At 37.8% G+C, this 17,645-nt stretch overlaps 1 protein-coding gene across 1 annotated transcript in view; it reads left to right on the forward strand.

Annotated features, from left to right (window-relative positions):
• The window catches only part of LOC140239819 (uncharacterized), a 36,722-nt gene that overhangs the window by 9,232 nt on the left and 9,845 nt on the right, over positions 1–17,645 (forward strand). The window contains exons 10-16 of the mRNA XM_072319639.1: positions 1,043–1,068; positions 1,753–2,133; positions 5,326–5,382; positions 5,839–5,982; positions 8,564–8,691; positions 10,879–11,114; positions 17,407–17,514. Of these exons, the coding sequence (XP_072175740.1) occupies positions 1,043–1,068; positions 1,753–2,133; positions 5,326–5,382; positions 5,839–5,982; positions 8,564–8,691; positions 10,879–11,114; positions 17,407–17,514 (1,080 nt within the window). The remainder of the gene's footprint in view (positions 1–1,042; positions 1,069–1,752; positions 2,134–5,325; positions 5,383–5,838; positions 5,983–8,563; positions 8,692–10,878; positions 11,115–17,406; positions 17,515–17,645) is intronic.

Raw genomic sequence — 17,645 nt, forward strand, 5'->3', positions numbered from 1 at the left:
TGTGTACGTGTGTCTGTTTGTGTATATGCATATATTCTGTGTGATGTTGTAATTTCAAACCATGTTTGAAGTTTTCACGATCTCTCATTTATTGCTGTTCCCAATTGCGGTGGTCACTCCATCATCATGCGACGTTTAGTGCCGTTTGGTACTATTTTGAAACAAATAGGACATCGAAAGTGTGTCTTTTTAATCTACTCCATGATGTTGTTTATAATGCTTGAAATTTTGGTCCATCTCTGGCTCTTAACGTACACTCACGCGCGCGCGATTATGCCAAAATGTACTAAGTTTACACCTCCAAAGGGATTGTATATCCCCTGTATATCCCACAAACCTGCACGCACGCACGGCTATAAGGATGAATTTCACAATCCAAATGTGGACAGTGTGTAGTGTTCACAGCCCATTCGTAGTAACAGCGCCCACTAACGCTCAGAGAATTAACGCTACGGCCAATGAGAATCCAGATCCAGTCGCAATCATGCGAGTACGGAGGCATAATTATGCAGGTGGTCGAAATCATTGATGAATTTGAAGGCCCCAAAATGCAATGCTTGTACACGTTCATTACGTATACGTATTTTGTACTAACGCTTATTATGTACCTTATCAATCATGTCATAATACGTTACGCTTGCTGTCGCTTTAAACTCGCTACCTTCATACATGTGATGTAATATTTTCTGTGATATCGTCTCGCTTTGTGTTACATTACATTAAAATACATTGCAATCCATTTGTTGTATTTGACCATGGATTGTATTTATCATGCTATGTAGTTTTGTTATGCGATTAATAAAGATATATTAAATGCTACATAGAATTCACTATAAATTTACAAAATTCATTTTTGTTTCTTACTTACTGGAATATCTGTTATATCCATCGGGTTGTTAGCTCAAAATAACTCTAAGGTTGATTAACTTCTGTCCTGCCAACTTTGAGCGCACATTCTCAAGTAGGACTATAAGTGGCTCGCTATAACTAGCATATTAACTCGAACTTATTTCCCCCCCCCCCCCCCTCTTTGTCCCGGCAGAGATTCACCGGAAGAGAAAACACCAGGTAAGATTATGACCTATTACGTCATCAATTTACCATTTTGTTCTTGTCTGTTGAATTATGCCTATGTTTTTGAGAAGACGTGTATCAAGAATGTGAAGTTAGTTTGATGGTTCATCTTAAACAGCTCAGTGGCGAGTTCATTTTCATTAATTTACTTTTTCATTTTCGTTGAATAAGTTACTACGTATCTATCACAGATTCAGATATGTGCCTTTTTGATATCACTCTTAACACACAATTTCTCAACTATGTGCTTCTTATGTTTGAGATTCAATGCAGGCCCTATATCAATTACGCTCACAGCGTGCTGCCAATATCTTTTAACGTATTGCGTAACACTCAACTCTCTAAACATGCATTAGGGATATTAATGATTTTGATTGAGGTTCACAGCACATCCAAGTTGTTAAGTTTCTAAGTAGAATGACTGAAAATTGATAAACTCTTTTTTAAGATTTCAATTGTAATTTCAACTAAGTGTATTGTGAAGAACGAGCCATTAAGTACAGAGGATGCAGAAGTGACGTCTCCGCTGGTAAAGATTATCAATCATAATCAAAAATAGAGAGAGAGAACATCGTGTTGAAACAATGATACATAACACAGTGTCCCTCACTAATTCGATTTAAAGCGAATCCCTTTATGACTGCAGTTGAAACAGCAACAATTTCGCTTGCGTTCCAGAATCGTCACCGTCCGACTCGCCGGAGTCCTCCCCGTCCCTTTCTCCCTCCCCCTCCCCCTCACCTTCGCCCTCCCCTTCTCCCACTCCGACCCCTCCCCCTGCATCGCCCCTCCCACAAACGCCGACCCCGCCTCCGAAGGAGGAGCCAGAACCAGCCCCAGCTCCAGTTGACCCACCGCCAGAGCCTACCCCGCCCCCGCCGAAGGAGCCGACGCCGCCACCAGAACCACCAAAAGATCCCACCCCTCCTCCCCCATCACCACCCCCACCACCGAAAGAGGCCACGCCCCCACCGCCCCCTCCCAAGGAGCCAAGCCCAGAACCTAAACCCAAAGACCCCACCCCACCACCTCCGGCCCCGCCTGTGGAAACGACAAAAGGTATGCTCCTCAATGCTACTATTTCAACAACGAAATGTGAGCCTTGCTTAAAACGGTGATCTGTCTCGAACTAAAGCACAACAAATATGAAGATATACACTGTAGTACTCACTATTCGAATGTTTTTTAATGGAGTGAACATAGTTCCTTTACTTCCTCTTTCTTGCAGCTTAAAAGTATGTTTTCGTCATCATTACACGTCTTTTATCTACCTCGACGGGAAAGATCGTAGGTCTATTGTACCATAATTGTGATTTGTTGACTGTATGGCATCATAATTTCTTTTGATATGTACCACAGGTGTCCTTTCTATACGTGCTTATGTAAGATTGTGAATGTTAATCCAATCCCCTCCATACATTTGAACGCTATCAGCCGCACCAAAGGAAACGAAACCTCGACGCGAAAGAAAGAAACCCCTAAAACCGAAAAAGAAAACTAAAGCGAAGAAACCGGGTAAGTTCAGTTGCCTTTTCGCACATCCGGTCAATTAATCCTCGTCGGGATTCTCCATGAGTTGATTAACATTCACTGCACCAAACTTTTTGCGACACTAGTCCACAAGCAAGACACTGTGCTGTCACAATCTAACCCACGTTATACCAACTAGATCATCACAATGGAACTCTCAATGATAAAAATAAGCACTACATTTCATGCTAGGCACATACACATACAAGTATACACTGGTCATGTAGAGAGTGTAGAGAGTGATGTGTTCATGAACCATGATACACTGTCTTGTACATCTACCCACTCCCCCAACTGCTCACAGCGCTGTTCACAAAGAATAGCATACATTGTAATGATATCTCCTCCTTCTGTTTTTCATCTTCAGTAACGCAAAACGCTTAATGATCATCGATTTTTTTTTTTTTTGTGTGTGTGTGTCATCTCTCACAAGAAGACGGTGGAAACTTATTTCTATTTCTCAAAGCGCAGTAATTAATTTACGTGCCGCTGAAAAATGAGCATTGGATTTTGCTTAGGTCTATTAGAGATCTTCAAAACGTTTAACTCACTAGCTACCAGTGGAAAAACTCTCCATCACTATCACTGGTATTACAAAGCATAGCGTTCCTTTGTAGGTTACGGTAATACGATACTAATATCCGAGACAGTTGTAATGGCAAGATATTGTTGCCATGGTGACCAGTTTGGAGCGTAGAGTTGTCGTCATCTTCTTCTTTCTATTCAGCATGTTCAGTCCATCTTTTCCCATAGCTCATCGCTCTTGATTAGATAGAGTTTATCAAGACGCGCTTTAACTTTACAGAGTAGGCCAAGCCAGTCATAATATCACCATGAAATCTTGGATTTAGCCACTGCAAAATAATAAGACCAATGCGGTCTGTTCTACTTCATATCACTTTCCAACTTCTACAGATCTCAGCTGCTAGTTTTTATCTTTAAAAAAGAAAATAAAATGAAAGCCCTTCATATCACCACCAAATAGCAACCGATATATTATCCCTATAATGTCAACAAGTCACTTTCTATCTCCATATGGCGCGACATTATCATGCGATGACATCGCTTCTTCTGTATGCACATAAAATATAAGCAATTTATAAATAACCAGATAGTTGAACACACACACACATACTAAAAAAAATGAATGGAGAATAGAGCTGAATTCTGAAGTATAAATTAATGAAAAGGTTCAAAATTATTCAACATTAAACACCCTTTCTAGTATGTTTGAAGATAGGGCCCTAAAGTTTTTATTTTCACAAAGAAATTTTATTCACTTAACATTCAGGTACAAAAATAACTGCAACATGTGATACATAAAGACAAATAATACAATTTGACAGGCAGCTACACCCAGTCTAGATAATATAAATACGATTCCAGTTGATATTGGATACAAAACCTTTAGTTTTTCAGACATATATTCATCTGCTTTCTTTTTACTTGTTTAAAGATAAAGTTGCCAAACACACATTCTGAATGACTTTATCCTTTACAAAGTACAATGAAGAATGAGTAGAGTGGCAAGGGTGCATCAGGCAAACTTAACTTTATAGCAAATCTAAAAACACACAACTCCATAGCATGTTGTCAATATTCCACTCATTTAGCGCATGGTAGGGTAGCGGTATACAATAGTAGTTGGTGTTTGTGTCTGGATTTTTTAATGGTTGAAATATTTGGGATGTTTTACTACTTTGGTGATGGGATGCGGTAATTAACACCCACGAAAATTCTTCAGAGCACTATGCACTCTAATCTTAATTTTGATCACGACCGTTTGCTGTTATCGGTGTGGCAACTTAATTTCAGGTTGTTTTACTTTTCCTTTTGTCCTCTCCGAATCTTCATTTTGTGAACTCGAATCTGTACCACATGAATGAAAATGATGAACTATGATTTGTAATATTCTCGTCGAAAATAGAAAATAAATGTCTCACAAAGACACAACTTAATGAACGAGCGCAAGTGCTTTATTGCTTTCACAGAGATTGTGAGCAATCATGTTAATCTTTTCCTGTTCTCTACGTCGTTTTCTTTTCAAACCCTAAAGAACTTGATTGTTGTTTTACAGTAACCTGTTTTAAGAAAGTGAATCCTTCCCAAAGAGGCAAAAAAAAATTATCCTGTTTAAGACAAAGAAAAACTCAATCACTGTCAGTGATTTGAAGAAAAAAATCCACATCAAGTATAACACTGACTAGAAAAAAAAAAAACGACAAAATTTCTCATTTAGGGTTTACGGTAAGAGGCCGAGATATCAAATTCAGACACATGAAATATGTCTTGCTGAACAACAATCATGCATCGGAGGGCTGACTTCGAGTATCACGTGTCTTGAATAGTGGTGTATGAATCATGCAGTTGTGAAAGAGGGCCATGCATAAAATCATAAAACATACACTGTAAATAAAAGTCATATTTTTCATTTTCGTGCCTCAACTCTAGTAGCTCCTTGATGTTTTGGAACCACTTTCAGCAATACCGAATATCAGAGGTCCTAATGGTAAACCAGATAATAATCATACTACATTACCATTAAGCCATTTGACAATTCCGAAAAGTGTTTTCTACACTATCTAGCAATGTTTTGGGGTGACTATATAGCCGCACACTTTTTTATATTTCTTTTATTTAATCATTTACGTATTCATTATTTTTTTTTTGCATGTGCATTTGATTATTCATTACTTGCTGTACTACGTTTCGTCTGTGCAGATAAATCGGCACCGAAGGAATTCGTGGACATTCCTCGCATTCCTTACAAGGCACCAGGTGAGCAAACTTTTACTTTGTCATGGAGATGAAGTCACCGTCGGAATATTCGTACGACTGATAGAATCACCTAATGTTTACAACATGAGATAAATCCCAGTGTTTATGGTGTGATATAAAAGTTGAGAAAGTGCTTAACACAGTTGTTAGTCTGCTAAAAATCGCCAAAAAGGAGTAGTGGTAAACGATCAAGAAACGGAATTAGAATGCATACAATAATCCAATCAAAGTCGAAGATCTAAGATGCTAACACCTTTCAGAACATAATCGTTGCTATTACCGATGAAACAGTGATTATACTCACACATGCTTGTGTAAACTTCAATAATTTTTAATGTTTTTTTTTTTGTCACCCCCCCCCCCAAAAAAAAAGGGGGGGGGGACTTCATAAATATTGCTATCTTTAGCAGGTTTTAATCATTATTACCATTTTCTGTCCCCCTCCTCCCATCATAGAAACGGAGCCAACGCCTCCCGCGGTAGATCCACTACCTCCACAGATACCAGAGGCTGTGCTCGACCCACCGGTACCGGAGGCCACACCAGGTCATGAACCGGAAGTAGTTCAAGAGAAACCACCGTCTCCGCCACCAGTCGAAGGTGACATTTTTAGTTCGATTTTTGCCAGTGTAAAGATTTTTTTTTTGTTTTTTGTTTTGTTTTGAAAGACCACAATGAGCCCCATTTGGTCTGATTTTGCAGCAATCCTCCAAGAGTTGAAATTATATCTCCTTAGATATATTTTGTACAAATAAGTTGATTGACAGCTTATATACACAGAGAAGCATTTTGAAGCACTTATGATTTAAATGTTCCACTTATGATTTCAATGTTTAACCTGCTAGAAATTCACCATGCAAAAAATAACCGTATCTCAAACTTACTGTTTTGCATGTCCATCTTTTTTTTTTTTTTTGTGGGGTAGGATGGAGGTTGTTTTGCGTGTATGTTTATTGTGAAAGAGACATACTTTTATCACAGATTGTTCCTGCAACCAATACCGCTGCTACTGTTTTGTTCTTGTTTTCTGTTTGTTTTTTGTTTGTTTGTTACTTTGTGTTTGTGTTTTTGATTTTATTTTATTATTATTATTATTATTTTTTTTTTTTTTTTTTTGGGGGGGGGGGGGTTGATGCCACGGGTGCTGTTCGTTATTCCGAAGGTTCGTTAATCCGAAAATGAAAAAGGGTTCGTTAATCCGAACATTTGTGGCGTTATTCCGAAGGTTCGTTATTCCGAAGATTTGTTAATCCGAAAATGAAATTCGGAAAAACGAACCTTCGGAATAACGAATCTTCGGACTGAAGAGCCTTCGGAATAACGAACCTTCGGAATAACGAGCTGTAACCGATGCCACAGAGTCCAGTCAGGTACAGTTTGGGGAATTGTCGTGACAACACAACAGAAATCTTAAAAATAATTGTATCGCGACCAAGGAAGCGGGAAACGAGGTGCGTCTTTGGAAAAAAAAAAAAAAAAAACTCCTTTGTAACCTTCCCCGCTCCATCTGCCTGCACTTCAATGAAACATATCGTAACTATACTCCTTGCAGAACCCCTTTGAGCCTGAACTGATGGCATTACTCCTTGTGAACAATAGGCATCCGACAAAATGAGTTCACTAAACCCTATGCCCTACCCCATAAAGTGCATATCGGCTCCCCCAAAAATCCCCGTTCGTGCTCCAAATGACATAGCCTTTCCACTGCTATTGTATTGTCGTTCATGCTCGCAGGTGTTCACTAGACCGTAAATCCTCCGGGTATGCACTTTTTTATTCTTTTTTTTTTTTCTCCAGACCTATTAACATTTAGTATTCTTCGGAACATAACTTCATTGCGCTCGTTCCAAAGCGTATACATCATTTACATCTATTCAACTGAACATTCAACTGAACATGAATAGATCCGGAAGTTTGACGGAAAAATTAAGAAACCTTAAACTAAACATCTGCGCTGTATACAATAAACTTTTATGGCCTGGAGTATTTTTTCTTTCATTCTCGATGAGGAGGCCACGAAGCATTGTGTGTCTATATTTGGCACCTTGTTGATCTGTCGCACCTTATCACGGCTCATAGATTTAATGTGTTGGCCTACGTGATATTGGATTGACAAATATCAAAGCAAATTAAAAAAAAAAGGGTGGATACGCATAAATGGACTTTTCCTCGTCTGAAAGAGTAAAGAAAAATATTTCGCTGGACCTCGTTAATGAGACCTTCATGGTCCGACATGACTTCTATTTAGCTTTTCTACCAACATGGGGGCAATCTTGTGAATTATGGAGGATCGAGCTAAAGATCTTTATGTAATATTATCGATAGCTTATTGATAGAATCGCCGGTATCTCAGATAGGATCGTCGGTATATCATAGGATCGCCAGTATGTAGGATCGTCGGTTTCTTATACAGGATCGCCAGTATCTTAGATAGGATCGTCTGTATCGATAGAGTCACCGGTATCGCATATTGGATCTTTGGTATCTAGATAGGCTTGTCCTGTATGGTCTCATGTAGTCGTATATATATTGGCGGTCAAAGAGCGATCAGTGTATGCTTGTCAATATCCGAATTTACGAGAAGGTGACTGAAGCAACCAACAGATCCTCGCCGGCCCGATATTAGTAGTCTTCCTTTCAGGCTGTCTATCTTTTTGTTATTGTCGTTTTTGCGATTGGCAAATAATGCGTGCGTTGTAAACGCGAAATAAGTCCTCATGTGGTGGAGAAACTTCAAGGTCTTCCAGACATAGACTTTGATCCGGATTAGTGTTGTCAACGCGCTGCACTCTTTAGTACTCTGTAGTTTAAATCGCTCGTATAGAAGGCATTGCTCTTTGTACTGTCAGACTGTGAACTGGTGACGATGTTGCACATCGTTATCGTGTTTTGAGAACTGAATAAGTTAAAATGAATTTTGAAGGAACAATCAGTGGAAAGTGTTCGTAGGAGCGAAGACATCCGCACGAAAATCCGTGCTACTGCCATCAGTGGGTGCTTCGGCATTGATTTTTTTCGAGCGCCGTACAGCGAAAGAAGGGTTTAACTGTATGCGACTCTGTGAACTTCCGGCCACCCAAAATGGAAGCTAGGCAGCCCAAATTGGCCGACAGTCCCACGTTCAGGATTGACGTAAGCCAGCACAGGCACCCATTCAAGTTTGGTCCATCTCTCCCCGCAGAGACCAAAGTGGAGGCGAGCAAGGAGGAGCCAAAACCGGTCAAGAAACCGCCCAAGGAACCGAAGCTGCCGAAGTACGAGAAGAAAGAACCAAAACCGCTGGGCAAGGCAAAGCCCATGCCGAAACGGGTAAGTTCTCCCTCTTATCAATCTGATATACAACTTGCTACAGGTTGCATCGTCATTATATTCTCGTTCGAGGAACGATCTAGTTAAACTATAGTTATTATTTTTTTTTTTTACGAGAGAAATTTCATTCACTTATCAACATTCTTCAGGTACAAATAAATGTCACATCATAATTGTGATACATAAAGACTCATAATGCAGATTGACAAGCAGCTACAAACAGTCTAAATGATATGAATACGATTCTAGTTAATATTGGATACAAAACCTTTAGGGGTTTTTCAGATGTACAAGTTGTATATTCATACTTTTTTCGCTTGCTTTAAGAATTTCTTTCAGAAAAATAAAGTACTTTCAATATACAAATAAACAACATTTTAAGACTTTGCGATTTCTGTATAAAACCGAATATAAAAGTACTTCTAGTGATTTGAGTTTGAATTTGTAACATAATTTCCAGTATTTGAGGAAAAACAAAATTGTGTTACATCGCATTCCCCAAACAAATGTGTTGCTGTAAACTAGTTCATGGTGGAAGAAAAAGGGAAAACTGAGTTTAGATAAAAGAGTTTTCAGAGAATGCCAAGAGATCTTTAAAGGACAAGTTCACCTTCATTAACATAAAGATTGAGAGAATGTAGCAATATTGGTAGAACACATCATTGAAAGTTTGAGGAAAATCGGACAATCCGTTCAAAAGTTATGAATTTTTGAATTTTTTTGTGCAGTCACCGCTGGATGAGAAGACTACTGCAGTGTATGTGTCACATGCGTACAACAATATAAGGAAAATATAAAGAGAATTTCACAAAATTTCATCTTTTGAAAAAAGTACACATTCCCTTGACTCGTTACTGACATGTTATGGGTAATATTATTCCCATTGCCTTTAGAAAGAGGCAAGTCAAGTGCTCTTTTATTATGCGAAAAAAAGTGAAAATATGTTGAATTTTCTTTACATTTTCTTTATACTGTTGTACTCATATGACATCACGAGCCTTAGTAGTCTCCTCATCCAGCGGTTCCAACACAAAAGTTTTAAAAATTCATAACTTTTGCATCGATTGTCCAATTTCCCTCAAACTTTCACTGATGTGTTCAACTAATATCGCTGCATTCTCTCAATCCTATATGTTAATGAAGGTGAATTTGTCCTTTAATGATGAATGAAAGAGAAAGGTAACAAAGCAAGAGAGGATAAAAGAAGGAATTGAAAAAGAACATGAATGCGTTTAAGAGAACACAAACAAAAATACCATGTGGTGTAAAGGAAGGGAATTCAGAGCGCCAAGTGAAAATGAAAAGGTCGAAAAAGTAGTTGACGGTTATAATCATTACCTTTACAAGATTTTCGTACCATTTACCAACTACCTTTTCCATTCTAGTAATCCCGGGCTTAAGTCCAAAAACTCCAGGCTACAAAGCTTGCGGCTATTTTGAGCCGCGAAGCCTCCAAAATGCAGCTCAGAGAGTTATGCCATATAAGAAGCTAAGCACTCAAGTCTGTCGAACACGTGGATTCAAATTCCATGTGTCAGTTGCATAATAGTTTGGGGATTACCTCGAACCTTTGCGATAGACATTTTGCTTTTACAATCTTGGCTCAACACTGACTACGTCAACTTCGAGAGAAGGCTACACAGCAAACTGCCTCTTGACAACTATAGGGGAATATGCTTGCAATAATTATGCAGAAATAGATAAACAATTCATAGAAAGAGGAAAGCAAAATGAAATAAACGCAGAGCTGCCCTGATTTTGTATAACCATGTATATATTTCAAATGTTTACAGAAATATTTTTTTAATGAAATAGAATGAAATCAAACAGTGTCTCTCATAACATCATGGCAAGGACAAAATGCTGAAGGAAAAGATCAAAGGATCAACATAATGGACGGAGGATGAAGATTAAGAAAGAAAGAATGACAGATCGGGTATAGTTCTACCAGTGCCAGCACTTAAGTCTGTGTGAATATTATACACCCCAGGATGATGTGCAATCACTGTGACAACTGATTAGGATGGAAGACCGTATATAGCATATCATAATATGGCGAGATGAATTGTTTGATTGTATCTTATAGTTGTTTAAAAGATTGAATGACGATGTCACACCATCACTGAAACTTATGAAAGACATCAAAATCGTTCTTCTCCCCTTTTCCTCTCTCTTTCTTTTTTCCAGCCGCCGAAACAGGCGCCGTGGGTCATGCCTCCACGCGCTCCCATGCCGGACATGCCCATGCCGGCTTTTCCCGAGACGTTCCCGCTGGTGGAGCCACAGGTTCCCGCTCTTCCCGACATCTCCGTTCCCGCTAAGAACCCGCAGCCTGCGAAAGAGCCGAGTCCCGAACCGGAGAAGCTTCCGCTCCCGCTCCCACGCCCCGAGCCCATCATCTGGCGACGGAGACCCGAGTACAAGTAAGGCCGTCGAAATTCACTCTTGAATTAAAGATCAATGATCGTAATAATTGATAATATGATAATTTACAAGTTGAAATAAGACTTACACTCAGACTGTAGGATAAAACTTACATTGGATAAGGCAGGGCTCGACACTAACGGTGGCCCGGCGGCCCGGGGCCACCAAAAATGAAAGTCGGGCCACCAAATTTCAAAAAAGGGCAAATTTGGTGGCCCGCCTCGGGCCACCAAAATTTTTTGAAAAGTTTGTCAATAAATTCGCAACTTTTCACGCCGGAAATTAGCAGTTAAATTTGTTTAACGGGTGGATGAAAAGGACTGAATGAGTGCCTGAGAGTGAGTGTTGCAAGTTTGTTGAAGTTTATTTATGAGCAGATATGTCCAACTTCTAATTCTTACTATCATAAAGTTTAGATATTTGACTCATTTAAAAAAAAAGGACTTTTAATGTTTTTTATTGTTTTTTTCGGGACACCAAATTTTTCTCTCGGGCCACCAAAATTTTGAAATTTAGGATTTTGGTGGCCCCATCGGGCCACCAAACAAAAAAGTTAGTGTCGAGCCATGGATAAGGTATTCATTGATAGCTATTGTGCTGAATATGTATACTATAATTGGTGGATTAAATTATATTTCATGTATATTGATAATAACTTCTCTAACAGTTTCTGACAGTCAAAGTCATCTTGGGATCTTTTTGGAGTCTTTTTATAAAATCATTTCTCTTTCATTTTCTTCACATCAAGGGTTTGGGATATCTGGTAACTAAAATCATCCTTTTCCTAGGATAGAGAAATATTTGTCTCGACTACAGTCCTCTCTCAAAATTCTATGAGACGCAGTGCTGTAACGGAGAGACAAAATTTTGTTTCTTCAGCTGTATTCATGACTTCTATGGTATAACGGTAACCTGTAACTAACTGTTTTTCTTTGGGTGTGTATTTTTCCCTACAAAACTTTGATAAATCTGGCACCTCTGCTCAATTTGCTCATCCTCTTTGAGCATCGGGTTCAGAAAGGGAATAAAAAAGTTATGTCGATGTTACCTTGGAAATTTTAATCTTTAGAGTCTTTCAGAGAATTATTGGAACAGAATAAATTCACCATGATTGAATATGGCGCAGTGGCAGGTATCTCATTATGATGTATAGGCAGAAATAGTTCAAAATCACGCTTTGCATTTTGGTAAGAAGCGCAAGTTGTAATTCATCCCATACTAACATACACACGCAAACACACACACACACACACACATACACACACACATACACACACACACACACACACACACACACACAAACACAAACAAACATTTGATCGGACATACTTGTATATATACATCTTCAGTTTTATTTTTACTTAGATAAAATCAACATTATGGTCGCATTTATTGTAAGGTTAAAATTAATGTTGTCACATATATTTTGAAAACCCCCAAAATGGATAAATGAATAAATAAGTAAATAAATGAAATAATAATAATAATAATAAGAAGAAGAAGAATAATGATAATAATAACGAAGCCTCTGTGACGCCATAAAAAAATGTATATATTTTATATATATTATATTCCATTTTCACTTTGTGATGTAGCATTGGTAAACGATATTACGAGTATCAGTGAAACGGGCGCCTGTGTAATAATGTTTGTGTTGAACAATATTGTTCAATTCTCATGACTCTATAAAAGGCTATTTATTGCGTGTACTCATGAGGTCATTGTAGAATCCACCAAAATGCTCTCTCAATGCATATAAACACTTTCATTTGTTTTGTTGAAGTAGGTCTTTTGCTTGGCAACGTTTTTCCTTTGATCCTAACGCTTTCGCTTTTGAATTATTCACTGTTTCTTCACTGAAGACTTGAAATGCTTCTCCAAAAGGCGCTAAGGTGACGAAATATCAGGCATTATCACTGAGTATATTAACAGCATGTTGAAGTTTTTTGGTTGGTTTTGCACACGTACAATGTGTCAATTTATCCTATGTGATTTTTTATGTTTCACGAGAGATCTTGAAAGAGAGCGAGCGAGAGAGACGGAGGGAGAGAGCTGTAAAAAGACCACGCAAGCAACTTTTTGAATGCTCCTGCAATTATAAATATTTTGACATCGGCAGAGCATTAAACCCGTCACAGATATTCGGAATTCCATACTGGCTCTTTTGGTCCATTTCGATCTCTTTCTCATTGAATCACTGTCATATTGTATACATACCCAAAATTGAATTTGAATAAAAAAAAAAACAACTAAAAACAACATTTGACTTTTCACATGGACTTCGTCACCTCTTTCTAGAACACACGACAATCTTACAAACAGACATCCAGTAAGAAACTGACGTTCTACTTGAAACACATAACAGTGAATTCTCTTGTCATTCTGCTATGAAGTACCAACAAAAATGGGATGTCGTTGTCGTTGTTGGTTTGAATTATAACTTTTGATAATCCCACAAACCACGATTGAATAAAGCACAAAACTAAGAAACATGCCTGGTTCCATGACGCAAACTAGATTTCCGAATATTTGGACAGGTAATACTGCGATGCCAACAAATTCATACATTGTTTTTCCCCTTTTTTTCTGGAGTATTTTCTTTTGAGCGTGTCTGCATCTCATTCAATCTACATGCAATTTTCTCTCTCGGTTTTGGGACTGAAGCAACTTGCTCGTTGTTGTTCTTTTTTCAGTGGCTTCCCACACATTCTCCTTTACACTTTCACATTTTTTTTTTGACTTTTCGTCTGATTGTGGTGTATAAGGAATCTTATCACATAGCAGAAGACATATTCCTACACAGCATTAAAGCTCGCACACTCTACCTTTTCAATGCCCCTTAAAAAGTTTAAAACGTTGATTCAGAACACAAAGGCATAATTACAAGAAACACAAGCACTTTGAAAAAGTTCATTCACTGTCCATGTCCCTAGATGAATTGTGGACTGCTAAGTTTTTTGCACAACGAAACACTACAGAAGATTTAATTATTATAATTTCTTGGGGAAAGGCTAATGCGTTCATGAAATTGTGATAGAGTTCACGAATTACAGATACAACAAAAGTTTCTTGTAGTCTGCGATAAATTGGGTATTTAAACGAGTATAATATTGCTTGGAGTTTGGTGTGCGTGTGTTTGTATAATGTGTGGGCCTCATTCTTTTAGTATGTGTTTGTATAATGTGTGGGCCTCATTTTTTTAGTATGTGTTTGTGGCGGAGGAGCGAGAGCGATTAATCTTTTGACAGTCAAAAATCAATATGCATTGCCAATATATGCGTTACGCCCCCTACCAAACAGCCCAACAGTATCTATTTTTGCCATCCTATTTTGGGGACTTTGCAGCCACTTGTATGAGTTTCGCTTTAACTTTTTATATGGGGTAAATCGAATCGATTCGATATAAATATTGCATGTAAGATTAAGAATTTATGGTAAAGTTGTAATCTAGAGGGCTCCTTCGGTAAAGCAAAGGTCTTCTCGATTACTAGTTGTTTCTTCAAACTTTTTACCTTTTTTTTATTTCGCAATGCCTTTGTTCTATAGGTAATGTCAAAGCCATTATCTGCATGGGTTAATCTATTCACCCTTGTCACTGTGTATTTGCTCGTGTGTTGGCGCATGGATGATTTTACCACATGCAGGGCATCCTGCAGTGTACCACAATATAATTATCATGTTCATTGTGTGTGACACCCAATAAGTCACGCACACATTTGCAAGTGAGAAGCATGCTCTTTTATGACGTCACATCATTGCGAGGATAGCTAAGTTTTAGACGAGTGGGACCTTAGCAGAGTGTAATACTCTATATGACTTGGACTCAGATGGTCTTCATTTCACTCGGAGTTTTTTAATTAATTGGTAATCTTTTTGCATGTGCATTTTTATTCGTGGAATATGAGGTATATGGTGTATCACAAAATCTGGCTGTCTCAGATATGCAAATCTCACCCATTTTCTTCATCACATTTACTTTGTCCATAATATTATGATATTCTTATAAGGGAGTTCACGGTTGCGATTTGCGCATGTGCAAAATAGAGGTCAAATGAGAATGTTTGTGTATTTGCCATTGACTTTCAAACGAAAAGAATCCTCAGGCAAATGATGATTTGGAATGTTAAGTTGTGTGTTTCACCTTGTTAGAACGCACAGGTGAAAGTGATTTATCAATAATGTTTAACAAAAGCTGCACACGCAATTCATTGACATTGATTACAAAGGTGGCATGCTTCAACAAAAAATGCTCTGTCACAGGTCCTTTCCATGTTATTTGAAAGTCTGTGGTGTAGGGGTCAAATGAGACATGCGCTAACCATGAACTCCCTTATCGATTCAACAAACAAGTGAACAAAATGTAATGGTGTATAATACATTCAAGTCCTTGGCAAATTTCGCACTAGAAATATATTATTTTGTAAGCACGAAAATGGCAACTCTAGATTTGATTGTTTGTCTTTCACTTTTATCTTAATGGGAAAAGATGAGATGAAACCTGCCATATTCATTAACTCTGTAATCTAACAAAGGCATTTCAATTTGAAAGAGAAAAACGAATTTTCATATTCTAAATTGTGTTGCCAATATGATGATCAGTAATTATTTAGATATCAATCTGTAGTAGGCCTACTGTATATGAATCATATAAGATTCATGTAGATTTATATATCTAATCTAACTTTCAGAAACACTAGAAAACGAAGAATTACCGAAACGTGCGTTCTCGTACGTTAAAATGTAATCACACCGAAATTAAGAGTTTTAAAGTCTTCAGATATAATCATAAGGGTATAAATCACACTCTAATTGGCAGGTTTGCGGCAAAGACAGTCAGTATATGTAGAGGAACAGTGCTGTTTTTAACTCGTTAATTTTGTGCTCGGCTAGATCCCTCCGCTTTCCACACCTCCGACAAATTGACACATTTTGTTTGTATATCAAGGTCAATTGCAACAGGTGCGGGGAATTCTTTAAATATCCCTTTGACTCTTTTCCAAGGTTGCGAAACACATTTACGACCCCGTTCGAATAAAGAACATCAAAAAGTATCAATTCAAGCTGCGATGGTTCTATGTTTAATCTACAGCGCGATCGAACAAACGGTGTAAACACTTGCTGAGTGCTGTGTGGCAACAATGTGTGTCAGAGTGTACATAATGCGCCAATGTGTTGTGATCGATTAGTCTGTTTGGGGACTTTCCAAAGGAACGATGTGACAAATGGGAGTATTAAATAACATGTACCTGGTTTTCTCCCTAGATATTGTTTCTATGGTGAACGCGCAACGGTCTATGTACTTTTCTTCACAATAATAACGAGCTATAGTATATCCCATGGTTCCCCTGTCCTATTGTCGCGCATAGCAGGGGGTAGGGGGGATCTGATGCCTAATTGTTAATAGGGATGTGGATTTGAATAATAATCATTGCGTGACTTGGCTATATGACATGATGTAGCTTGGTGTCAAGCAATCTGTGACGGCGAAAAAATACACTCAAGTTTTATATCTCTGTTTCTTCTCCCTTCTACGCTTTTCTTCCTTTTCTTCTTCCTGTTCTTGGTCTTACTTATGTTACAGGTATCCTAATTATGACAAGGACTACACTGATGATTATTAACATCATCAGTTTAATCTCCTCCCCAATGCTATTATTTATTATGGTTATGATGATGATGATGACTATTACATTCAATGTTTTGTCATCATTATTATTATCATTATTGTTGTTGTTGTTATTATTATTATTATATTATTATTATTATCATTAATATCATTATTATTGTAATTGTTATCATTATTATTATTCTTATATTATTATTTTTATTATTACTATTATTATTATTATTATTATTATTATTATTATTATTATTATTATTATTGTTATTATTCTATTATTATTATTACTGTCATCATTATCATCATCATCATCTTCACGGGTATTATGATCACTGGAATATTTGTTAGTTAAGGCCTCCACACATAGTCCTAAGCTGTGGCTATGTTAAAGCTGATAGAATTTTAATATCATAGAAGGAACAAAGATACCGCTTCACCATTGCAACAGGCGTTCGTCCTTGTTTCATCTTCATTAACTTTTTGGTCACTCATCACAAAGTTTCTAATAATTCAGTGCAGAATCAGATGTTATTCTAAAGCATGTTCCAAGAGGTTGCTGTAAAAAGAAAGGGAAAAAAGTCATACCGTACTTATTATGTTGCTATATTAATGGGTGAGTATCGTTAATTACTTTTTCTTTTCTTTCCGCCCTTCCCTCTTTCACCTGTAAGGCCAAAGAAGCGAAAGTGGCGGAAAACGGAACCCAGCGAACCCCCGGAGAGCCCCGACCCGGCCGTCAGGGACCCGCTCGACTACCTCGCCAAGTACTGCATCGTCTTGTAAGTAGGCCTATATAGATTATAGGTTAACGTCACGGACCGTAATGGAAACTGTTTTAATCTTGAATTACATTGAATTGAATCTTTTTTTTTTCTCTTTTTCTCTATTTCTCTTGAAGACAGAATTTTAA

Source organism: Diadema setosum, chromosome 16, assembly GCF_964275005.1.
Source record: "Diadema setosum chromosome 16, eeDiaSeto1, whole genome shotgun sequence".
NCBI classification, from domain to species: Eukaryota; Metazoa; Echinodermata; class Echinoidea; order Diadematoida; family Diadematidae; genus Diadema; species Diadema setosum.